Source organism: Electrona antarctica (assembly GCF_951216825.1).
Source record: "Electrona antarctica genome assembly, chromosome: 20".
Lineage (NCBI taxonomy): Eukaryota > Metazoa > Chordata > Actinopteri > Myctophiformes > Myctophidae > Electrona > Electrona antarctica.
In genome coordinates, this window is record NC_136801.1 from 16,623,094 (window position 1) to 16,648,951 (window position 25,858).

At 47.3% G+C, this 25,858-nt stretch overlaps 1 protein-coding gene across 1 annotated transcript in view; it reads left to right on the forward strand.

Annotated features, from left to right (window-relative positions):
• Window positions 1–25,858, forward strand: part of mpp7a (MAGUK p55 scaffold protein 7a) — a 171,172-nt gene that overhangs the window by 59,422 nt on the left and 85,892 nt on the right. Inside the window, exons 4-5 of the mRNA XM_079490163.1 lie at window positions 4,969–5,087; window positions 17,904–17,981. Of these exons, the coding sequence (XP_079346289.1) occupies window positions 4,969–5,087; window positions 17,904–17,981 (197 nt within the window). The remainder of the gene's footprint in view (window positions 1–4,968; window positions 5,088–17,903; window positions 17,982–25,858) is intronic.

Here is a 25,858-nt window from a genome sequence, read left to right on the forward strand (position 1 = left end):
CTTCTCCTGCTCTCGTCCCCAGGTCCAGGCCCAGCTCCCTCGTCCGCCCACCCCTCTGTCTAGAGTTTCTCCCTTCAGACCAGTCCGTGTTTGCATAAGTGCAGGAATCATCATCAGCGCAATTGCTCTAACTGACCACTGCAGCGGGCCATCAATCTCTATTATTTTCACCGCGCTGCTTCTCGTAGTTGTCATTAGCGTGGTCGTCACTCTACTAATACCTCTTCCTATGGTTTTCTGTTGCAGCTTAATTCATTGCAGCTCTAATATTGCCGCCCCGACCTTCCTCCCGCCTCTCTTTCACTTGCTATACATTTCGCTGTGCCGGGGGGGGGGCCTGCGGATGAAGAGTGAAGAAGTAAATCAAGGCGTGAGTGGATTAGGCTACACGGTCTGCAGCTGCTTCTCCTGCCGCCTCCCCTTCTGTCCGTCGACATTATTTTCCTTGGGACAGGTTTGAAGCATGTTCGCCGAGCCATGTTTGAAATATTGACCCCGCTAAGAAAGCTCCCAAATGTTGTCACAAATCCCAACTCCCCCAACAACCCCCAATGCCGGCAAGCCGCACAAACACATTTTGCTCTCAATAAATCCCTGATAGATATATGAGGGAGGGTTAATAACTCATCCGGCACCTGGGAGCGAGGGAGAAACCGAGCAGAGCACCACGTTCATTTCCTCTATTCATTTCAGGAGTAATAAGTTCATTTTCACCAGACACACACTTTGTCTTTCTGCATGCACTTCAGGTTCAAGGATAGAGCAAAAAAAAAAAAAAAAAAATCTTGGACCAAGTCATTGTTGTACGAGGGGAAAAAAAAGGAAAGAATAAAATATGGACTATAACCAATAAATCCGTCTTCCATTCCAGCCGGTCGGCTTGTTGTCTTCTCCTGGCATGGCGAATCCAGAAACCATGCCAGTGAGGTCACAGTGTAATGCTTGGGTCATATTTTACATCCATGTGCAGTTTTTGTGCATTTAGCGGTGTTGGATTAGCCCCTTGTAATTAAGTCCCAAGGTCATTGACCCCCTGCGACCGACAATGTGATTGAGTATCATGTTTAATGCATTTCACTGTTTGAACTTTTTCTTTTTCTTTTTTCTTTTCTTCAGTTTTCACATAAAAAGTAAGAAAAGAAAAGAAATAAATGTTGTTTAACCGCTGTGTGGGTGTGAGAGGGGAAGTGCACAGTAAAAATCCAGAGCATTATTTAACTCGGAGAGAGTAAAAATGGACCCGTACGGGTCTGGCAGTTGGAGTCGTTGCTTCCCCTTTACCGTAAGGCCCTGGAGGTTCTGGCCTGGCCTCCATGTCTTGAGTGACCGTTCCGCCGGCCTGCGCAACATCACACCGGACCTTCGGACTCTCTTGATTGGGCTGACCCAGGAGCGTAGCCACAACAGAACCTAGTGGTCCGACTAGAACATGCTGCCAGGTCCACTGTACACTGTACACTCCACACGAGAGGGTCTGAGGCGGCCGCGCCAAGTCAAACTGAACCCAAGCCAGGCGCGGCCCGCAGGAAACAAGTGGGTCCACCCTGTAGCGGTGGAGGTTTGGCGCACTGTGTTTCCTCTTTTCTTAGTCTCTCGCTCTCTCTCTCTCTCTCTCTCTCTCTTTCTCTCTCTCTCTCTCTCTCTCTGGCTACAGTGTGTGATATTACAGCTCTATACATGGATGACTGAATCTCTCTCTCTCTCTTGCTGTCTTTGTCTGTCTCTCCACTCTTGTGTACACATGTTGGCTCCTACACAACCATTGTGGGTTTTGCTTAGCTCTCTGTCTGTCTATCTCTCTCTCTCTCTCTCTCTCTCTCTCTCTCTCTCTCTCTCTCAGTCACTCCCTCTCTCAACTCTCTCCTTGTCCTTGCTTGTCCACTCGTACATTCTTTCATTTAATGTCAGCTTAGCGGGATCCTTGTTTAGTTCTTGGCTTTTGGAAAAGCTCTGTTGTTGTTTGAAACTGGCCTTCGCGTCGGGTTTCTCTGGGCCAGGTCGTTGGGTTCGGGCATTACGCACTGACCCTTCCGGGCGGTGTGGCAGCCTGTCCTCGGCTGTTTGTGCCTGACTGGTGCTAGTGATTGATGTGTTTCCCCTTTAGTTATGTAGCTTTAACACATGTAGGCCTGACATCGAAATAAATGAAAAGCCTTCTGAAAGAATATTATATTCAAAGATTTGTGCCACATTTTCACGATTTTTCAAAAATAGCAGACCTACAAGCTCGTAGCGCGCCACTCGGTGGCGCGCTATGAGCTTGTAGATCTGCTATTTTTCAATAGCTACAGTATAACATAATGCTTAGTTAAAACACCAAAACGCGTTCCCGTCCAGAATGGGTTAATGCACAGGGCAACCCTTTTAAGGTTTCCAGTGCCGTCAGGATTAAAGAATTGAGAATGCACCAAGACGGTAGATGAGACATGCGATTTCACACCTGGGGTGAAGAGAATAAAGTGGGGATCCTTTCTCTTTGTTTCTTTCTCTCCTTCATTTCCTTAACTATCAATACCTTGCGAATATTTATGGCTTTTCCACATCTCTCTGCTGTACTCCCCTTCTTCGCCTCACCTCACGTCTCGTTAAATCTCTTTTTTCTTGTAGAAGTATAGTGTTTCTGCGGGAGTTCTGAAGTTGTAAATGATTGAAGGGACCAGCTGCCCCTCAGGCAGGCCTGTAGGTGGTCGTGGTTCTGGCGACAAGGCCCGCAGAAACAGCCATGACTTGATCAGCTACCACAGACTTAGCCTGGCAGTGGCCAGGAAGCTTTGCATGCCAGGCCTCTTGGTTAAAACCCTGTGTGAGTGCCATCCAAATTAGTGAAGTGCACATGTTTTAAACCTTCTCTTGTTCATGTGGATTTTTCTCTCATCTTTCCCGCTCTCCCTGTATGCACGCCCTCTCTCTACAGCACAACGTTCCCAGTGAGGCATTAAGGCTAGGCAGAATCTGAGGAACCTGGCGCAAGATATCATCCTCACACAGTTCATCCTGTGTGAGTCTGTTCCAAGAACCCCCCCCCCACCCCCTAAAAAATTAAATCACATCTAAATGGGAAGCAGAGGGCTGAGAGTGGCAGATGACTGTCTGTCTGTCGGTTCTCATGTCCGTCCAGCAGCTACAAGAAGCAGCTCCGGACATGGTTTCAGTCAGACAGTCTTTAACCATGGCCCCACCGCCAACCTGCCCTTATGCTGCCAGTAGACTCCTGCTCTAAGCTAGCCAGCCGGTCAGGCCAGCCAAGTCAGTCAGTCAGTCATTCAGCTCGCCAAGCATGTCAACAATTGTTTTCAATCAATCACTTTCAGCTATGCTTTCCCCCACTTTGCTCCATCTAAAGCTTCTGTGGCCCTCTTTCTCCGTCTCCGCGTCGGCCGCTGAGAGACACTCTCAGAGAGGTATCCAAGTGACTCGAGTGTTTTGACGTTTTGGACGGCTCCGCTGGGAAACGTGTTTAGAGTTTCTTTGGGTGATCAAGCGAAATGTTCAAAGGGGTTTTCAAGTGTGGTTGAGTCCGCGTGACCCTTTTCTGATGCGTTGGAAGAAGACGGGCGGGGGTGGCCCTCGAGGCACGTAACCCGACTAGACTGCGCTCTGTGTGGGCTTGACCCTTCATCAACCCCCCTCGGTGGAGTGGCTCATGGCCAGAGGACCCAGAGTGAAGCAACAAACGTCAAGAGTCTGCTTCTACTCTCTGTCAGTCATGCTCCGGGCCTCTGTTTCGTTTGGAAGGTGCTGCCGTCACTTGCTCGCTTTGTGCTCCCACCCGTGCGGCCCGTTTCCCCTCCTCCTTCCTTGCCTAATCTTGAAACCATCAGCTCCCCGAGTCTGCTTCTCTTTAAATTGAATTTGAAATGTTCATTCTTTTTTAAGCCGGGTTAGTAAATCCCTCGGGGGCCTTGTGGATTTCACCACGTGCAGTTCTGAGGGGAGTCAGGCGGGGCCACAGGACTACTGATGTGCACACCATGTTTTTCGCTCACCATCATCATCCCAGACCAGTCTTATCAACGCTGCAGCGTTGACCGCTCTCTGGGCTTTGTAGCCCAGATAACTACATATGACAATGTCCTTTTTGGCTCAGGAGCTATATTTGGTCCGCTCACTACACTGAAATTCATTTCAGAGGAGCTGTCATTAAATTCAGTTTGGTTCAAAACTTGGGAGGGGGCTGGCGTCCCCCCCCCCTTCCCCTTTCCCCAAACCTCTGTTTAGCAAACACGCATGTGGTTTTGAGGCCTTCTAAAAGCATGCATGCCATCTGTGTAGCTAAAACCAAAGTACAAGAACATACAGTAATCTGAGAAGCTGCCCCTTTTGGGGTTGATCAGAAGCTAGGATCGTTGGCGTAGCCTGTGATTGAATTATCTTTCTTGATTTGGTATCTGTGCAGCTAAAACCAAAGTACAAGAATGTACCGTATAGGCTGAGAAGCCGTCCCTTTGGGATTGATCTGAAGCTACGATTGTTGGCGTAGCCTGAGATTTATTTTTTTGCTTGATCTGGTGTAGCGTCGTTCCTGGAACAACAGGAAAAGATGGGGACAATGGCAGGAAGTGAAGGCTGTGAGAGCAATGGCTTATTGCCTCCTGGTTTCCTATGTGGTCTCCAGCCAACAGCAACAGTTGTACGGTATAGACTGGTTTTAATTTAGCCTGTCACTTTGTCACTCTGAGGTGCGTGCGTGCGTGCGTGCGTGCGTGCGTGCGTGCGTGCGTGCGTGCGTGCGTGCGTGCGTGCGTGCCGTCCTGGGGGCTGGGGGATGTGGTGGGGGTGAAAGGTGGCACTGTCCAGTGTCCATGCTTGCCTGTCTTAGCTCGTTTTTCCAAGTTGATGCCGTCCGTTATGTTTGCCCGTTTGTGCATTCCTGCATAGTACTACGTCTCCATACGTATATTACACCATTATTCAGCGTAGCGCCCGCCGTCGTGTTGACGGTCCCTCTTTCCTGTTCCCTCTCTCCAGGCTTGTATGAGCTGCTGGCGGCCCTGCCCTCCCAGCTCCAGCCTCACGTCAGCAGCCCAGAGGACAACACCTTCCTCCATGACATGTTCGCAGAGAGGAGCCTCCACTCGCTGGTCAAGGTAAGAAGTCCTCTCTGTGACATTTTCAGCTTGCCCCTTTGTGTGTGTGTGTGTGTGTGTGTGTGTGTGTGTGTGTGTGTGTGTGTGTGTGTGTGTGTGTGTGTGTGTGTGTGTGTGTGTGTGTGTGTGTGTGTGTGTGTGTGTGTGTGTGTGTGTGTGTGTGTGTGTGTGTGTGTGTGTGTGTGTGTGTGTGTGTGTGTGTGTGTGTGTGTGTGTGTGTGTGTGAGTGTGTGTCGGTTGTTTATCGAGGCATTTTGTTGTGGGGGGAACCCTTCCTACAGTTAAATGTGAACTATATTACGGGTCAATGCTCACTCTCTGAGGTTATTACTTAAAGATTGGGTAAGTGATATTTCTTTGAACAAAAACAAAACATTTGCTATAGAGTGTTTAAGTAAAAGGGGTCTCTCCAGCTCTGTATGCAGATTGTCTATTGTTGTGATTTATGAAAAGATTTGCCGAAGGTTATTGTGGTTAAAATGAATTTCATTGACATTTTGCAGTGTAGTGAGTGACACACACCCAACCAACACTCAATCTGGTTTCTCCTCTCCCCATTCCTTCAGCTCCACTTTGCCACACACACACACACACACACACACACACACACACACACACACACACACACACACACACACACACACACACACACACACACACACCTTCCCCACTCTAACCCTGGTCTCATCCATGCATTACATTTCCTAACTTTATTGTCATTCCGAAATCGCCTTCCCAGTTCCCACCCATATCGCCTGTCTCGTCGACGTCCGCCGGAGTGAATGTCGAATCCTACATGTGTTCCGCCACCATGGCCTCATTCCTGTCTGTTAAGACATTTTGGGCGGGAACCCCTTTTGGTGTTTAACGCATTATGTTATTGAAAAATAATTGCTATTTTTGAAAAATCTCAAATGTGGCGCAAATCTTTGAATATATATTCTTTCAGAGCGAATGTTTTTAACTCATATCTTTGCTTCTGGGGGGTCACTGGAACAACATATTTTCAGATGGGGGTCGGCGGGCAAATACAGATAATTCTGGAGGTTCTTGACATGAAATAGTCTGAGAACCACTGACATAGAAACATAGGTTTTTCAGAAAACTGTCACGATTTAGAAGGCATTTGTAGAATCGTCCTCAGGTCTAAATGGGTTAAACCAGATATACTGTAGATATACGTATAATATGGAGAAGATGAGCAGCAACACTTGATCTCTTTATGCTGCGACAGTTTAGATGGTGATAATGGGGGAACCACATGGTGTCTGGCTGTCCTCTGCCCCGTACCTAACCTCATCCTCACGGTTGTTCCTGTGTGTCCCAGTCTCCCGCCTCGCTTGCAAAAGAGAAACCAGTGTCTGTCTGTAATGCGATGAGATTCCTTAACAATAATCTGCTTGCTCATCATGTGTGGGAAATGTGTTGTGCATGTAACATACAGTATGGTGGCTGCTTTAAAGACCCACTTGCCGCAAAAGATATTTCACTTTCAAACATGTTTGGTGTCAATCTTTTGTCTACACTCAGGCTTTTGTGAACACCCCAGACAGTTTTTAAGTCACTTGATGCAGTATTTAGATATCTTTTCTGCTGAAGCTGAGCTTATATGGTCGTCATTGTGGAGAGATGTGGTTTTGGAGGCGTCGTTTCCATGACGAAAACTTTAAACGGGACGGTAACCGTGTCACCGGTGTGCATGCGCAGTGGCAGCGAAAACTGCGCTCATAGAGTTAAACCGTTTCTGAAAGATCACACTTGTGTGAAGTGAGCGGTGCATTATCATGATTTCATCATGATGATGATGTATGATGTGCGTCCTTCCAGCCAATCACAGTGGACGATTACGTGCTCAAACGGACAGACAGACATACACATAAAGCTGTGCATTGGAGCGGCTGCACCATTCAAAAACGCTAATAAACAGCGTACACTTTGGTAAAGTGAAAAGGGGCTTTGATAAGACCTCCATATATGGTAATGGTCAATGCCTGTGTGCAAATTCAGAGCCATTGGTGCAGCCAGTGAGGAGCAACGACAGAATTCCTTTGTACATGCATACATACAGACATTCCCTTATTTATAGGTAGATAAATATCAGTCACCAGAACCAAGGACGTGATTTTTCAATGAACCTAAAATGGTTGAAATGGAGTTGAAGTTTAAGTTAATTAACAATGGGTTTGTATAGGAAGGGGGAGTGGCCTGATAAAATGAAATGAATCAAGTAACTTAAAAACTGTCTGGGTTTTTACAAAAGCCTGAGTAGACAAAGAATTGACACCAAACATGTTTGAAAGTGAAATATCCCTTTAATGACTTTATGAAGCTTACGTAATCCTTGTAGTTTTCTGCACTGTCCATATCTCCAAAGCATTAAAAGTGTATTTCACATTAAAACACTTCTGGGGTCATTTTAATGTATACTTCACGCCCCCCTCCTATATAAACCCATTGAACTTCAAACTCCATTTTAACTCTGTTAGATTGATTCACGTGGTGCCCGCTGGCCTAGTGGTCCAGGCGCATGCCACATATAGGCTCTGGCCTGACAGCGCGTTGTGTGTTCGAGTCCCGTTCATGACGACCTTTGCTGCATGTCTCTCCCCTTCTCTCTCACCCTCTATCCTGTCCGTCTTCACTGTAACTATCAATAAAAAGGCACAAAAGCCAAAACAAATCTTAAAAAAGATTGATTAGTGAATCAATCCTCACTAAATGCATGCATTGGTCAGTAAGGTGTCCGGTACCCGTCAATGAGGAAGAGGAACACAGGAAGAGGAGCTTGCTGTGATATCTGTCACGGTGCATTTGGTGTTTTTGCTTGGATGTAGTCTCTGAATACTTGTTTTACCACATTCTAGAGGTTCCTACATATTCAGTACATATTCTATTCATAGATACTGGGATACTACTTGAGGGCAAATATAGTAGGGAAAAGATAAAAGTACTGCAAAACCACTTTGGGCTTTTAAGGGGAGAATGTACAATTACACAAATGTGTTTCAAATGTGGAATATATTTTTCCTTAAGTCAACTGACTGACTCATTGGTTATATAAAGCAGTGCTTTATTGTATCTGGTCTGCGTCTTAGTTTTGCGAGAACGCAAACGACTGTTTTTATACGTGCTGGCAGGATGTACATACCTCCCCCCCCCCCTCGTTGGTGGTCTTTCCCCAGCCAGGCTCTATCATTATGCCACTGGGACAATTCAGAGAGAAAAATTGATGCAATTTTCATCCCCCCCACTCCCTCCAAAGAACTGTGTTTTTCTGTGTTGGCGTGTTTGCTCGGGGTCCAGGGTCGTAACGCTCCAGTGTGTAGAGGTAGCTGACTTACCGTGCGGCATGCCTCAGACGGCTGGAGTGAAGGGGGTGGAGGTCGGGATTTGGGGTAAGCCAGGCGGGTTTCATTTGGATGCCTGCCGTGTTATGGATTGCCCAAGAATAAGGGCCCTTTTACACTGATAATGATGGGTAGGGTCCATCCATGCTCAGGCTCTCATTCGTGTCGGCCCCAAAGAAAACAGATAGGGTGATGCTAATGAAGCCAGCCTTATATTTCTGGGGTATTTAGCCAGGCATGTGGGTGGAATATCTAGAAGGCCTCACCTGTCGTTCTAACCACCACTTAATCCACGAGGGGAACTCGAGGGCACAGACAATGTGGCCGTTGTTGAGTATTTAGCATGCTGAGTAGTAAGTACTGTACATATTAGGGAACGCGATGATGGATGGATGAGCTTGTTGCTGAGAATTGTTAATGATGGTGTAGTTTCAATACTATTTATCCATTGGTTCTGTGGAACATGCTTGTCTATAACATGTTGTAACAATAGGAGGAGAGACATGATTTTAAATACGTAGGCTAATTGTGTCGTTGCTATGATGCCTCTTCACCAAGTGCTGTCAACAATCTTCACCTCACGGTTGAATAACAATATGTTATTTTAGTGTTAATTTTACTCTGAGATTGTAGAAATGGACCCATAAGGGTATTTTCTGTCTAAATGGTGCTCAGGATTTAGTGCATGTCAAGTAGTTTGCGATAGGATTAGCTAATGGCTTCTGTGGAAACAAAGGCCTGGACCCAAGTACAAGTTTGATTGGGCAGAAAATGTTTCAAGACGTATATTGGAATACTCACCAGCTGTATAGATGGAAGCAGGGCCAGAGAGAGGCTTGGAAGTAATTTTCCCCCATCTCCATCGCTCTTTCTACTTAACAGGGGAAAGCCAACCGATTAATGAGCTCAGTGATTGTTGAGGGCTGACATTTTGGACACGCCTAGCATGTCCATTTTTTATTTGTGTTTGTGTATCCACATGTACACAGAGACATAGTTGGACATGTTATGAAGTGAACTGCCATCACTGCTTGTGATGTAAATTCCACCTTGACGATGTGCCAGTCAGATACTGGATGGGGAATTTATAAATATCATCCACAGAGCCTCGAGAATAACGCAGTTCACTGATGCTACTGTAGCATAATATACAGTATATGCCCCCAATAAAGTTGAACTGTGGTAAACCCATCTGTCCCTGTTAAACCATCAGAGTCACATCAAAGAGCAACATTCCCTTTTTCCACATACTGTGTTGTTTGTTCTATTTCCCTTTCTCCTTCTTCCTGTGGTCAAGGGAAATTGAGCCCCTTTTAGAGTCTCTTATCGTTAGCACGGAGGCGTAAGTGGAGCAGGTTCCCATGCCAACTCGAGACAGGCAGAACTGTATGCGTTTCCTCCGCTTTTCTACCTGGTACTGAGACGCGAGCCAGCCTGTCAGCCTGTCCACCCAACGAGCCGGAGGGAGAGACGGGTAAGGACACGGTAGTACAGAACAACTGTCTCACCCTGCCGAAGGACCCGACGGTCGGAGGGTTCGGGTTGAACATGGCTAACGTCAGTGGCACACCATTAACCCATTTTGGGCGGGAACCCCTTTTGGTGTTAGCATTATGTTATGCTTTAGCTATTGAAAAATATCAGATCTACAAGCTCATAGCGCGCCACCGAGTGGCGCGCTACGAGCTTGTAGGTCTGCTATTTTTGAAAAATCGAATAACGACTGACATAGAAACATAGCTTTTTCAGAAAACTGTCAGGATGTAGAAGACATTTTTAGAATCTGATCTCAGGCCTAAATGGGTTAATAAAAGCTTAATCGTCCCTTTCCTCCTCCTGCCCCCGCCACCAAAACCTCCGCCGATTCTACCTTCCATTCCACGGGTCTTGGAAGTGGATACTTTGAGAGAGGCTAAACAGCGCAGTCAAAACCCACACATGTCACACTAATCTGACAGGCTCAACAGCCTGGGTCACTCATATGGAAATGCTCAGGCCTCACCTGGGTAATTATGGCGCATCAATGGCTGGACAGTTTGGAGAGAGAGAGAGCGAGGGATAGGGAGGGAGAGAAGAGGACCAGCAGAGGAGGTGTCGGAGACGGAGTGCAAGAGGGAAAAAAATAGAGAATTTGGCCTAGTTAAGACTTAAACCAGACACCTCTCCTCTGTTGTCTGTCGTCGTCAGGAAGTCGGGTCAGCAAATCACGTCCCTTCTAATCTGATTATGTCACAGAAAGATGAGACAAATATTTTCTTGTATCGTATTTCAACGTGGGCCCACATGATCATTCCTGTCTGCAGACTTTTCATCTGTGCGGCGTCGGGCCACGAAGAGGAATGGCTATGCGAATTGTGCGGTGTGTGTGTAGCCATCACGGCTGAAATGACGCAGACAGTGCACCCCCCCGCCCCCCCTTCAATTAAAGTCAGTCACTTAAGTGTGTTTTCTGTAAATTCCACCGCGCTCACTGTTCCCCTGCCAAGATCTCGCTTCACAAAAAGCCACAGGAAATATAATACAACGTTCAATTTCCACCTGACACAGGTACAGGGCCCCTTTTCAGACCCACTTGCTGTCAGCAGGCCTTCAAGTGAGAGCCGAGCATTTTTTCATTTGTGGTCAAGTCAGTTTTCCCCTTTAATTCAGTTCTAGTTAGATGCTAATAGGCTTGGCGCCTTGTTTCCCACTTCTATTTATGTGGGCTTGGAGGTTTGTTCCTCAACGCTACAGCACTGTAATGACATGTAAAGGTGCCTAACGCTTGTACCCAAAAGGAATCTTTCCACTGGCTTTTATTCTTTGGCATGACATTGTTTGTGATGAATGGAGTCATTCTGAGACAAACTGGACACTGTTCCCCGAGTACTGGATTCGGTATTTCATGAATACCTGGACCGGGTTCTGGGCACAGCCCTCCAAATGTCGAGACTCCAGACTGTTATGTTTGACTGCACCGATGGTCGGCAACTACATACTTTAGGACTTTAAAGACTCATACTTTGGGGTATTTATCCTACTCTCTTCCTACACCTCAGAACATCTCCATATACTGTACATCGCCTCTGAAGTACAGAGGGAGTTTCTCGACAAGGAAATTGTTCCAAATCTCTTGCCCCATGCTGCAAGTCCTCTCCGAGGCCTTTAAGCCTCATGCCCCGCACGCTGCAATAAAGACCAGCTAATGGTCTCTGTGCAAGGCCTGTAAATCTATACCACCTGAGAGATCGACTCGTGCTGTCTGTGGTTTGCACGTCCTGCACCCCGGCCATCTCTGAGGTCCATATTTATTATTTTGAAGGAACAGGAGCCCTTGTGGGGAGCAGAGCAAACACCTGCGGGCCGCGTTGGAGAAGCTAACGGCCATCCTTGGGGAGCGGTGACCTCCATACAGCGGTCCACCCTCCCGACTAGCTCAGTTGCTCTACTGAATGCACTCATTTACAGCACTGTACAGTCGACGGAAAAGTCAAGAGCTTTAGAGCTGCAGCAATAGTAAATTAAATGCTATTATGGATGGTGCAGCCCGTGGCTGTTGTGATTCAACTTGCCATTTGCTCCCTAGAAAATGTACTTTCTGACACGAGCCGGCTAGTTATTTATGGTCTGAAAAGCTCCATCGCATCCAAAATAAATCCCCCTCCGTGCAACATTATACTCGGCGCTTAGGCTACCTTCCAAATATTTTCATAAGTGTTTAATGGCTGAGGCACGGCATGAAGTTGAGAAGAGATCATGCTCAACGTCCACAAACAAGCACCTCTGCACAGAGCCAGAAGAGCCAGACGGCAACGGAGGCCAGCGGGAGTTGCGGTATAGGGGCAGGCGAAGAGAGACGCTCGCTTCTAGAGCAGATGAGCAGCGTGGCCTGTAGATAACTGCACTGCAGCGCAAACTCGCTGACTTGAACCGTGTCTGTGTAGGGCAGGTTGGAGAGGGGAAAATAAGGAGCGGCCTACCGATCCGCCAATCCCCTTTCTATCAGTCAAACGTCTGCATTGGTAATCAAGGGGGAGTCTCCAGGGTGAACCCAGAACCATTATTCCAGGTCACTTTGGTCAAACCCCTGATTTCCATTTTTGTGTTCCTCCGGAGAAAGAAGGAAAAAGCACCCAAAGTGAAACCAGAAGGTCCACTGTACAAAGCCAATCTTAATAGGACATGGAGCAGAGTAGTGTATATGGAAACTCGGGGTTCATGGTGCCATATATTGTATTTACAGCTCCCTAGTGGGGCTGAGAGCTGCCTGAAGACATCACGGGTCAACGTACTGCTCACCTGGAGTTAAAACGATAAGTCTGGCCCCAATTTATATATCGAGACGACTACCTTGAATAGTCGAATCAATCTGAGCAACATGGCAAGCCATGTGCATTTGTCCTGGCAGTGTGCCCTTCTCCTCTGTCCTTAATGTTGTTTTTTCAAAGTCGGTAGCATCTATAAATCATCATAAATCATCGTTTGTTTAATGTGTGCCACCTGCCTAGTGTATTGCTAGTGATGTTTTTATGCTGTGTGCCTAATGAAAGGGGATATTAGGAATTGAAACGCAAATAGAGCGGCTCCAATGAAGGTGTTCACTGTTCGCCTGCAGTTTGTCAAGTGTGTGTGCTGTGTGTGTGTGCGTGTGCGTGTGCGTGAATCTCCTGCTCCAGTGTTGTCCCCACTCCCCAGACAGACTCCTAATATTCAGCAGCGCACAGCCTCTGTCGCCCATACAGAATGAACAGGGTCTACACGAGAGTGCAACAGGGGCTCTGCCTCTCCCTTCCCTAGAGCTCAGAGAGGAAATCTATCCTCTAACTTAATGATATGGTTGATACAGATGCCTGGCCTGTTGCCCTATTCTCTCTCTCTCTCTCTCTCTCTCTCTCTCTCTCTCTCTCTCTCTCTCTCTCTCTCTCTCTCTCTCTCTCTCTCTCTCTCTCGCTGCATCTGCTGCCGACTTTCAATAAGCTGTCACATTCTCCAGGCCTTTTCCACGACAAACGAGAGACGAGCATGTTACGCACGAATTCCGAGCTCAGGCGCCAGGCCTCCGCGTATAGGGCCGTGGTCAAGGCAAGGTGCTCGCTCGGTGTGTGCTTGTATTGTATTATATGTGACCGGGAGGGAGATGTGTTTCACCGGAAATTGTTAACATCCTGCCTGCCTTGCATCCACTGTTTATTCAATGGATATTAGTTTAGTTGATGTGGCGTGACGACAACACAGACACACATGCTCACGCAATCGTTTGGTTGGCTAGAATTTGTGCCCTTTGTGTTACTGAGGAAAAGGTTTTAAATCATTACAAAGACTAAGTACAGTGAGTACTGCTCAGTGTAACTGTACTGTAGGTGGAGGTCATTGGTGGAGTCATCTTCATCTCCAGACATGACTTGAACCGCACAGAGCTTTCCAGCACCCGGTGCCTTTGTGCTTGTAACAAAGCTGGGGCTCCGCTCTGTAAATGAACCCCATGTTGTCTGAAACCTCTCTAAACGTCTGACAGCCATCTCAGTATCAAGCCTGTATGTCTGTTTGCAGCCCCTCTCCCTAAGCCCCCCTTGTCCTAAACTTGGTCTGGTCCATGGCGCCTCGGCGCCTTGACAAGGTGTTCTGGATCAGACCAGGAGATCGGACATGGGTGGATTATTTGGGGGCGGGGTGCGACTCATACTGGATTGGCTCCTGCGGGTGCATACGGGAATGGGGGTCACCGTTGGGCGCAAGGGGTTCTGGGTGGAGGACGCTAAGCAGAGGCCTTGAGCTGCGTCGAAGGCCTCGGCATGCAGAAACACTATCCAGCCCTGCGAGATCCAGACCTCTCCTCCCTTCATCACCGCGTCTCTCTCTGTCTTTCACGCATTCGCTCACTCTGTCTCACGCTTTCCCTCCCCCCTGTTCCAGACCCTGGTTACTCTTTGTGTCTGGGTTTTTCTTTATTGTACAACTTCTTACTGTATATTTCTACCTTGATTAAGACCTCCATTGCCCCTCCTTAAGCTGTGGTCAGTGAAGTCAGTCACCAATGGTTTCAATGGGGGGGGCTGAAGCTGTGTGGAGATGAGTGCTTTGCCCCTCCAAAACCCCCACCCCGTTGGTAAATTTCCCATTTCAAGTTCAACACCAAATTCAATTCATGATTCTTACCCACGTCGGTGTCCCAATGTATGTATGTATGAGTATGCTCATGCTGTGTGTATTTTAAGCCCACCGAGTATTTCTGGAAGCAAACATGATCTGGCTTGAGCTCTGTGGGGACGGGACTCATAACTGCACCATTGTAGTGTGTTTTCTGAAGCACTCGCTTAAGTTATTTCATTCATCCATTAATTCAGTAATTCATTTGTTCATTCGTTGGCCCTCTCGAAGGCCTCTCTGTGGAGCCGTGCTCCGAGACCTCAGCTTCATGTCCAAGAGAACAAATGCAGTGTTTTCTCACCTGACGAGGCTGCAGAATCCACGTCTCTGAGTTGCCTGGTTCGAGCTCAGCCCTCCACTGGCCGCAGCACACTGTCTCTCACTGTGTCCTGCTGACGTATTTTCCACCAGGCCACCTCAGACGCTTGCCAGGGAGCATTGCCTTCCTCACCGGGGGTTGGGGGGGACAGAGGCCATGCTATGTCCCAAAAAAAAAAAAAGATGCTGTAATGACTTTAAAATGCATTCCAGTGCTCACGGACAGACGCTTGGACAGTGTTCCCGAGCTGTAAATATAAGCATTTCGATCTCGCATTCATTCGTCGGAGTAGAGCGAGGGAAAAAAAAGAAAAGAAAAAGAAAAATCCTCAGTTACGAAGTAAGCCGAGGCGGTGGAGCAAGTAGCAAAGCAGATGTCGCAGGGATTGTGGTGTGTCAGGGAGCCAGAGTCACTGGCATCCTCTCTCTTCTCCATTTCATCGCAGCTTTTTTAACGGAGATACTCGGGACAGATGAAGTAATTGGAGCCGTCTCCCTGTCCTCTTACAGTTTGTTGGGGGAAAAAGAGAGATGAGATCGGGGAAGAAGGTGGAGGTTTTAGAAGCCTGCAGTCTTTGGAGAGCATAAATATGATGCATCTACGTGAAATGAAACGGATGAGTATGAGAGGGCCCTTGAGTGGTTCTCCAAAACAAATTGACACCCTAAACGGAGAACACACTCCCAGCAGCTTAGAAGAACTCTAGACTAGTCATATTGCTACTCTCTGGTACAGTGGGTTCCCATTCCAGTCCAGGTCATTCAAGGCCCGCTTGCGGTCTCAGGGGCCATAGCCGTCTCCCTGACTGCGCAACACTGCTCTTCAGTACCAGGGGACCCAAGGTTTCAGGACTCTTGCAGCTGAGTTTTGCAGCCGTTTTTGCTTGCTGAGAGCCTTTAACAGATTACCTCCGCGACACGCCTAATGCGCCGTGTTTTATTGCCGAGTAATGCAGGCTTTACACAGGGATTTGAACCTTCACGCTGACCCTGAAACATGGCCGCTCTTTTGGCTAACACGAACCCTAACAGGCCGTGATTTATCACTGGAGGCTGTGTGGATAAGCAGGGCGGACATGGTTCTACCAGTTAAAAGCCAGTTGTGGAACAGGAGTTATGTGGGACAGGACGTGTGTGCTGTTACTTTTTTTTTTACCCGAAAACCAATACTTTCTACTTTTTGTTCATGGTGATGTCGGCATTTGCACATTTAGCCTTCCTATAATTGTTTCTATTTGTCTGGAATTTACATCATCTTTTGGTGACTCACGTTCATTATTATGAAAGACAGATGATGATGACCTATAAAGAGATTCAATTAAACTCATCCGGACACGTTACATGCTTTTTCCTTAGTCAAAAACATCCCAATTATTTCCATCCGGTAACAGAGAAATAGTGAAAGAATTATACGATCCATCAGGGATGTCATTAGTGGGGACAAATTCCATCCGGCCATTCCACATTTCATGGCCCCGTCTTTCCCAGCCCCATTATCCTGCATCCTCGTGGCCTGCTTTGCTACTGTGATGTCTGAAAGGCAGAGACGGGGAGAAATTACAGCTTGCGACTGGGCAACACATGTTTTAATTGCGCCCAGCAACTGTAGCTGTTAACGTTGACGGCAAACAAACGGCTCTCTCGTATTGTCTTAGTGAGTAATGCTCTGCAGCGGTTCGCTCCACTTGCGTGGGTGTGTGTGTGTGTCTCAGTGTCTGTCTGCGTGCGCCTTGCGCCCACACATGTGTTGACTTGGCCCCGCAGCCACCCAGCTGCTCCACGGGCTGGTCTCTCACGGCCGCTCCAGCCAGAGGGCCCTCCGGTCTAGCCTTGTGTGCTGAAATGCTGGCTGGGACATCCAGCAAGAGGAACCGGGGCTCGGAGCCCAGCCGTCAGTCAGGCCTTTGGCCCGGCTCAGCCTCACCATTCTGGGCTTTAGAGGAGAGACGGGGGACACGGTGTTACTCGGGAGGATGGACGTCGCCTGTCTGTGCGCTGATGGGACCCGACAGCGGCCTGTAAGCTGTCGACACATTCCTACACAACAACTCTTTAATCACAACCGGGACTGCTTGTGCATGTGTTATTTGTGAGTCTCTCTCTCTGCGAGTACGTGTGGTTTAGATTTGCGTCCGTGTCTCTGTGTGTGTAACATGTGAGTGTGTGTGTGTTGCGTTCATGTATTCGTGTATCCACTCACTCGGCACCTCACATCAGCTTTGGTTGACAATTTAAATGTTTGCGTCTGTGTGTGTGTGTATGTAATAGGGAGGCCTACTTTCCATTTTAGCATCTCTTCAGCTCTCTCTCTCGATGCTGATAAGGAAGCACTGAGCCAAGACGTTGAAATGATTTGGAGTCTTCACCTGGTCACCACCAGAGCATATCCAATGCATAGTGGAAAACTGGAGTATCGTGTTTGTATCTTGGCCACGCCAGCAGCAGCCGCAACCATTAAAAGCACTCTAGTCTGTTGTACTCAAGCAGCCATTTGAGAGTCATGTGTGACAGAAGTGTGTGCGTAGTCGTCAGTCTGATCTTTAGTTAAATGAAGATGTATTCATTGACCTTAAGTGTGTGTGTGTGTGTGTGTGTGTGTGTGGGGGGGGGGGGGTGTGGGGGTGCGTGCGCACGCATGCACGTGTGAGTCCAAATCTGTCCGTGACTCACCCTTTCGGTCTCTCTCTCTGTATCTCTCTTTCTCTCTGTCTCTCTCGCTCTCTCTCAAATTTAGACTTTTTAAGTTACTCCACTTGTAATTGGTCTTAGCATAATTCATTCCTTTAGTGAGCTTCACAGCGTATCTTGTGAGTGGCAATCCTCCACGAGATCGCATCCCTGGCTGCTTCCCCATCTCCTTTTTGAGCTATCGTTTTTGTATATATTGAAATAAGCCTTGCATTCATTTGTGATTATCCATTCGCCGTTTTTTATACACTGCTGTACTTTTAAAACGGTCAATGAAATATCCAATAAATTAATCAAACTCTCTCTCTCTCTCTCTCTCTCTGTCTCTCTCTCTCAGATCCATGAAAGGCTACAACAGTATGGACAAAGCAGCCCTGCCCCCAGCCAGGACAATGCTGGGACTCTGGCCATTGATGTGAGTCTGTCTGTCTGTCTGTCTGTCTGTCTGTCTGTCTGTCTGTCTGTCTGTCTGTCTGTCTGTCTGTCTGTCTGTCTGTCCCCCTCCCCCCCTAAACATGGAAGCAAAGACAATCTATCAACGTATTTTCCATCTTCTGTCTTTCTCTCTTACACACACACACACACACACACACACACAGACACACACACACACACACACACACACACACACACACACACACCTACAGTATGCAACCTGAACAGCGGTTGTCCTGTTGTTCTTTCTCTCCCGCTGCACTGACCTCTGACCTCCTCCCTGCGGGGTCTTCAATCTAGATGGCTCCACATGACTCATGTGTTCCAATAACATGACTGACCCCTCACCCCCTGTCTAGACCCAACAGTACACACACACACACACACACACACACACGATTGTGTTACTATACTTGTGAGCACGTCAACATTTTGGGACAGCAATTTTATGAATGGCATTTTTAATGATTCATTTTTAACCATAAGCCACGTTGTGAGGTGGCTGCTAAATGGATAAAGCCTAACTAACCCCAACCTGAATCTCTTCCTAACTGTAAACTTGTCTCTAAACATATTTTTAACCATAATACAAGCGTTTATCTTGTGAAAATGACCTCACAATGTCAGTTTCTAAAATTGTACTATACTTGTACGCACGCACGCACGCACACACGCACGCACGCACGCACGCACGCACGCACGCACGCACACACAGTGTGTTTGTTTTTGTGTGCTAGTACAGAAAAGAAATTCCAGCTCCCTGGGGTCAGGGCGTACATTTTCTGGGGGCAGCAGCCAGAGAGAGAGAGAGGGAGAGAGGGAGAGGGAACAGAGGGCATGGATTCAAAGCAGAGGCGAAGATGGATGGTCATGTCAGACAGCTGACGGCAACAGACAAACTGCAGATGATAGAAGAGAAATTAAATGCACGCCATCGGTCAGACTCTGACTGAGAGAGAGAGAGAGCATCTTGCATGGCTTGTGACACAGTCCCCTGTTTTCATTGCTTAAACTTCACCTGAAATGCCACTATCGCCAGCAGGCTGACAACAGAGAAACGACATGAACACTTAGTAATAACCCTCCCATGGAACGGTGAAAAGCTTCTGGGCGTTCCTTTTAGTTTTGAACAAAGCAGCCATCCGATGCCACATCGACTTGTATCCCAGCATTTGCTTCATGGACATTAGTCACCTACAGTACAGTAGCAATACGTTCAGCTAGCAGCACACTAGCTAGCCAAATGCATGTGTACAAACGACAATGTGGAGTGTGACTTTAACGCTGTATATGTAAACATTAACCCTACTATCCTGAGTGTTGAGTTTACAGTGAAAGTGGTCCTTTAGGGTCAATCTCTCAGTCTAAATAATGCTCAGTATCTTACTGTGTACATACGCACGCACGCGCTAACTCACGCACACACACACACACACACACTGTACATTCACAAATATGATATTCACTCATACTGTACTACATAGAATCTAAGCATGGACACGGTGTGTATGTGCTTTCTCAGTATCTTACTGTACGTGCGCGCGCACACACACACACACACACACACACACACACACACACACACACACACACACACACACACACACACACACACACACACACACACACCTGTGTAAACCCAAGGGCCGGCCTGGCATGGTTAAGTGGAGGAGAGCCCTTGGTTTAAATGGCGTGTGGTTTTGTTTGAAATCCTCAGCGATGTTTATTGTAATCAAAGTGCCTCTGAGTATCGCTCCCCTCCTCGGGATCCCACAGTCATACATCATCCTAATTAGTACTGAGTCAAGGGAAAGACGGGAGGGAGAGAGAGAGGGTTCTTATAGTCGAGGAAAATGAGGGGAAGTCAGAGAGAGAGAGAGAGAGAGAGAGAGAGAGAGAGAGAGAGAGAGAGAGAGAGAGAGAGAGAGAGAGAGAGAGAGGAGAGAGAGAGAGAGAGAGAGAGAGAGAGAGAGAGAGAGAGAGAGAGAGAGAGAGAGAGAGAGAGAGAGAGAGAGAGAGAGAGAGAGAGAGAGAGAGAGAGAGAGAGAGAGAGAGAGAGAGAGAGAGAGAGAGAGAGAGAGAGAGAGAGAGAGAGAGAGAGAGAGAGAGAGAGAGAGAGAGAGAGAGAGAGAGAGAGAGAGAGAGAGAGAGAGAGAGAGAGAGAGAGTGTGTCAGGAAAGAGAAATCAGTGGTGTGTTCTTTCATTCATGACCTGACTGGTGGACTCTCCGTGCCAAAGGCTGGCCAATACGATCCACTGTTAGGCACACATGGCAGAACCCACCGTGTCGGTCCAAACCTTGCTGGACTCTCTCAACCATTGCTAAAAATGGCCCACCCTGGCTCCATAGGGCAAGTGCCTTACTGTATTTGCTCTATAGCTCTCCCTGAGTCCACCTCAGGTTATTATAATGCCCCCGTTTGATCCAAAGGAATAGATCAAGAACTGCAAAGTGTTTGTCTGGAAAGACAGAAGAAGAACGGGAGTGAACTTCTTGGCGAGAGGCCATTCAGATTGTTTGTTCAGGAGACCCTACTATCGGCCTCCTTTTACGCTAACCTCCCAGACCCCCCCCCCCCCCCCCCCTCCTCCCCATTTCCTTTTTGTCAAATTACAGACTTTCAAATGTATGCTTCCTGGTAAATGCTCTGCGAAGCGTCTCACCGGGATTATCGGGTATCGGGATAAAACCCAGAGACCGCGAATCAAAGCGACCCAAAGTGCCTGCGATCGCCGGTCCCCTGGCTACCCCCCCGAACCCCCCAGCCCCTGTTGGCGTTGCACTGTGTTTTTAAGGCGGATCGTCTTACGCCCACGTCGCCGCTCCACATGAAAGCCAAGTTAAAGAGGCGGCAGGGGTACTGAGGCGAGATCTACAGTTAGATGAAATTCATTTGGGGCTCGGGTTTCGGGGTAATGGAGGCTTAATTTATTGCCTAACATAAAATGACACTTCAGCCTCTGTCTGCCCTTGGTCTGCACTGTCTAGCACGTACACACTACACAGCAGGTGATTGCCTCTGCCTAAAGCAAACCACCACAGCAAGGGCCCACAGTCCAAACTCTGCCTAAAGCAAACCACCACAGCAAGGGCCCACAGTCCAAACTCCCTCAACACTTTGGGATTTGGGAATATTACTGTATTACATTTGTACAGTCCGTACGGAGGCTTGTCGGTGGCCTGTATAGGACGGACACACACACACACACACACACACACACACACACACACACACACACACACACACACACACACACACACACACACACACACACACACACACACACACACACACACTCATTGGATGTGAGCCTATGTATACCTCGTTGCTCCCCCCAGCATTAGACGGACACACACAGCCTCTCATTATGTGTGAAACACAAGCAGACACGCTCTTCCCTCGTTGCAGTAACGCAACGTGCCTTATTGCTTTAATCAACGGTACAAATCGACCCGAGACTTGAACCCGGCTCGCCATAAGTCATAATGACTCTCTGCCTAATCAGTTTCTATCTATCCTGTCAAAACATGTAGAAAGCGCACGCACCAAACCCCAAGCCCACTTCAGCAGAGAATAATAATAAGGCAGAACTCTGTGTGTCTCCTTTCCAAATCAGCCTCCATCTTTAGAACCATGCCCTGCGTGGCCTATAGTGGCCGAGTCCTATGACTGTCTCTTCGCCTCCCCTCTGTTTGACTGCCTTATCACCACCACTACTGGGCCACAGAACTCCCGTAAAAGTCCACCAGGTGGAGACAAAGAGCCCTGTCCATGGCTCACTGGTATCATGCTACTACAGAGAGAGAGAGAGTCAATCATGTTGTTCTGCAAGTGTCAGAAGTTTAACCGAGTTTTCTTTCTTACCTATTTTCATATAGATGTTAACTCATACCACCAGGCATTATGATATTTTGACATGTTCACCGTTGGATAGAACCAGTGAGCTAATAAGCCAGGAATGTAGGACAATGACTGAAGGATAGGTTACGGGGTTTGTTTTGAAGTTTGCTGTCCAAGACACATAAACGTACATGAAACCAGAGCAGGTGAACATAATGTGATGTTGACTGATGCTTACGGGCTCCCCGGCACCACCCAATGGTGTTTTTTATGGTACTGTCCATCATAGGCCACACAGTGTGTGCATTCCACACACTGTAGTTTACATGCATCTGTAAGGTTGGAGAGGGGGTCGTGTGGCCCATACGCTGCCGGTTAAAATCCGGAAAAGAACATCCAAGCAAGGGAAAAAAGAATGAATATGGGGTGTGTCTGAAATAATTGCAATTAATGACATTATTGCAACAATTAAAATAATGATTAAAACTGTTAGAATTGCACTAAAATGACTTTTTAAGAAACAAAGATGCACACACAGTCCGTTTACATATCTGCTGGTGCGCTCGCTCTAGAGTCTAGACTGTGTGAGATATGTGAGTTGAGAATCAATCCCAGTGTATGACGAAGGTCATTGATGAGACAATTATTGTGAACATTGTCATCGCGATAAACGATAACATAAAACGATAACACATAAATGGTGCTATGCCCAGAATGAATAAAATCTCTCCCCTGCTTCAACAATAGAGCATCGTCTGTGCACTGGAGCCAGCCACTTACAGACCATGTAGCATGAGCAGCACAGCATGCGTGGATCTGCCTAACAGCAGGAACCGTGACACGTTTTATGTGTGTGTGTAAGAGGAACACAGGTTTTTGATTTGTGTCTAATGTCTAAAGTAACGTAATGCTCCGCAGGCCGTTCAGGGTCAGGGTGAGCGCCACAATCTGACAACCTGGCATTAGACTACTCTAAATGCACGCACGCACGCACGCACGCACGCACGCACGCACGCACGCACGCACGCACAGAGCAGAAGTGCCTGGTCCAACGTCTGTCTCTCAAGAACTGAAAAGCGCAAAGCCTTCGGTGTCAACCATCACTGTTAGCTTTCTTTTCTTTCTTTTTTTACCTCCATCTGTCACGGACAGGGAGAAGGAGGGAGAGAGGAGAGAGACAGGGAGAAGGAGGGAGAGAGGAGAGAGACAGGGAGAAGGAGGGAGAGAGGAGAGAGACAGGGAGAAGGAGGGAGAGAGGAGAGAGACAGGGAGAAGGAGGGAGAGAGGAGAGAGACAGGGAGAAGGAGGGAGAGAGGAGAGAGACAGGGAGAAGGAGGGAGAGAGGAGAGAGGCAGATGGAAAAAGTGATCCTGACATGGAAGCACGAAGGTAGAGAGCGCAGCGCGTTGTCAAAATGCTTTGTCTTTCCTCCCTTGGGAATTAGCCCTTCACTAAATCCCACCCCAAAAAGCGATTGTTCAATGCCAATCCAAATAGTTTAGCAACGGTTGCTATGCAGGTCAAGCTTTCTTCGCTGCTAACGTGTCTATTGGACAAGGATGGGTTGGGGAGGAACTTAGTGAAGGGCTAATTCTGCTACCGGATGCAATAACCTGCACTTAAACCATATAATTATTCTTTGTTGATTGGGTTCCTACAGCGGTCTGTACTTGGCCTCCTCCTTTTTTGCTTTTACACCAGGGGTCATAAATATGTCCGTACACGGACGGTCGTGGCAAAGACTGGTGATGACCCCTGCTCTATGGTGATGACCCCTGCTCTACAATTCTCCTTGATCAACACATTGTGAGCTTGTAGGTCACTTGCTTTTGCAGAATGTTTTTGCAGGAAGTTCGCCAATTCACCCTTTGTCAGACTTCTGATTGGTCCCTGATTGACTAACCAGCAGGCTCTTTCTGACTTGTTCCGCCCTGGTTCTGCCTTGTTTATGTTGAATTTGCTATAACATCATTTTTGGAAAAAACTCAAAACAAACATGATATGCCCAGTCACCATGCTGCGCCTGTGATGTTCCTTTTTACTGACACCACGTTTAAAATAAGAATTGAACGCACAGAATATCAATACGAAGCAACTGAAAAACACGTTATTTCAATGGTAGTGGATGGAGAGAAAGGATTTTTGTCCAACCACGAAACGGCAACAAATGGGTGCGAAGAGGGGCACAACCATGGGCGGGACTTGACAAAGGGTGAATTGGAATAGGGACACCAGAGTTAATGGAACTGAAGAAGATGCCAGAAATGTATGGCTGCCTTTGTCTATTACTCCTGCTGTTTCTGATCCTTTCTCCCCCTTTTATTTCCACTCTCCTTCACAGTCATTACACATATTTACACTCTGTCCATCACACCTCACACCCTCCCACTCTTTGACCCCCTGTATTTGTCATAGCTGCTCCTCTCGTCTTCATCAATTAAAGTAGTCCGGGGGCTGAGCTGGGTTCAACATGGGTAACATTGACCATTGTGGCTACATCGGTTAGCCTGCCCCCAACCCCCCCCCCCAAGCCGCTCTGTCTCTCTCCTACTTTCTCCCTCCCTGGGGGAGGTCAGGACAAAGTGGAAAGACACGTCCCGCCCCGGCGCGTGCTCCCGTCAGTAGGGGAGGTGACTTGCCCCCTCCTTAACCCCCATTTTGCCCCTCACCTCTCCTGCCCTCTCACCTCACACGTCGGGTCATCAGTCAAACAAGCAGACGCTTTCCCCTTCTTTTTTCCCCCCCTAAGATTGTTGGAAAGTGTCACAGTGGAAAGTGGACGATGTTTGAACTACACGCACGCACGCACGCACGCACGCACGCGCGCACGCACACACACACACACACACACACACACACACACACACACACACACACACACACACACACACACACACACACACACACACACACACACACACAGTACATGCACACACATGTGTTTGCATTATCTACCTCAAATTGCTCCTTTGCCTCAAACTGTACACAACATAGTGTACATGTGTGAGTGTGCATATACACATACTGTAACACACACCTCACACATGTGTGCACGTGTACACCCGGGCTGTGCGCACACAATACAGCCACACGCATGCTCATGGTGTACTGTACATGAATCAGCTTTTGTTGCATTTGGTTATGTGCTAAAAAGAGTGACTTTGAGAGCTGTTTCCCCGTTACAATGGAAGTCAATGAGACCCTATTTTTATTTCTTAATTTACTTAATAACTGCACAACGGAGCGAAATAATTCATAGAAGAAGTGCCCTTGAACAAGGCATTGAACCACTACGATGAAATGTTCTATGAGCAGGGCCTGGCTGGAAACAAGTTCTTGAGCTTAGCCCAGATACCCTGGGTAAATATAGTAATCATTTCATTTCATTTCATTTCATTTCATTTAATTTCATTACATGGTAAGAAAACAACCCAAACCTCCAGAATAGTGGTCTTATTCCCTTTAATATCTCATGATGTGACAGTGTCTACAAGCTTGTAGATGTATTATTTTTGCTATTTTGGACTCATTTTGGAAATTGTGTGAAAATTGTTACAGTGACTTCCAGGTTGGAAGCAATTGGGTTGGTCTCCCTGTTCTTCTATTGAGACATTTAGATCTTGTCAAACTCACGTCTCCCCTAGACACGGGATCTGTCGGTGGTAGAGAGTAACTAAGTACTATACTTAAGTACTGTACTTAAGTACACTTTTGAGGTATTTCTACTTTACTTATATTTCCAATCTCCAATACTTTGACTTCTACTCCACTACATATCGGATCCAAATATTGTACTATTATTCCACTACAATTATTTGAAAACTGTAGTTACTAGTTACTTTGTAGATTTTGATTATTATTACATACATTATTACACTTCAGCCCTACATACATTTCGGCTATTAAAGAAATAGCTGATCTACAAGCTCACAATGCATCAGGAGTGGGACACTCTGCACAATAAGTACTTTTACTTTTCGTACTTTTCCATGAGTAAATTTTTAATTCCGGACT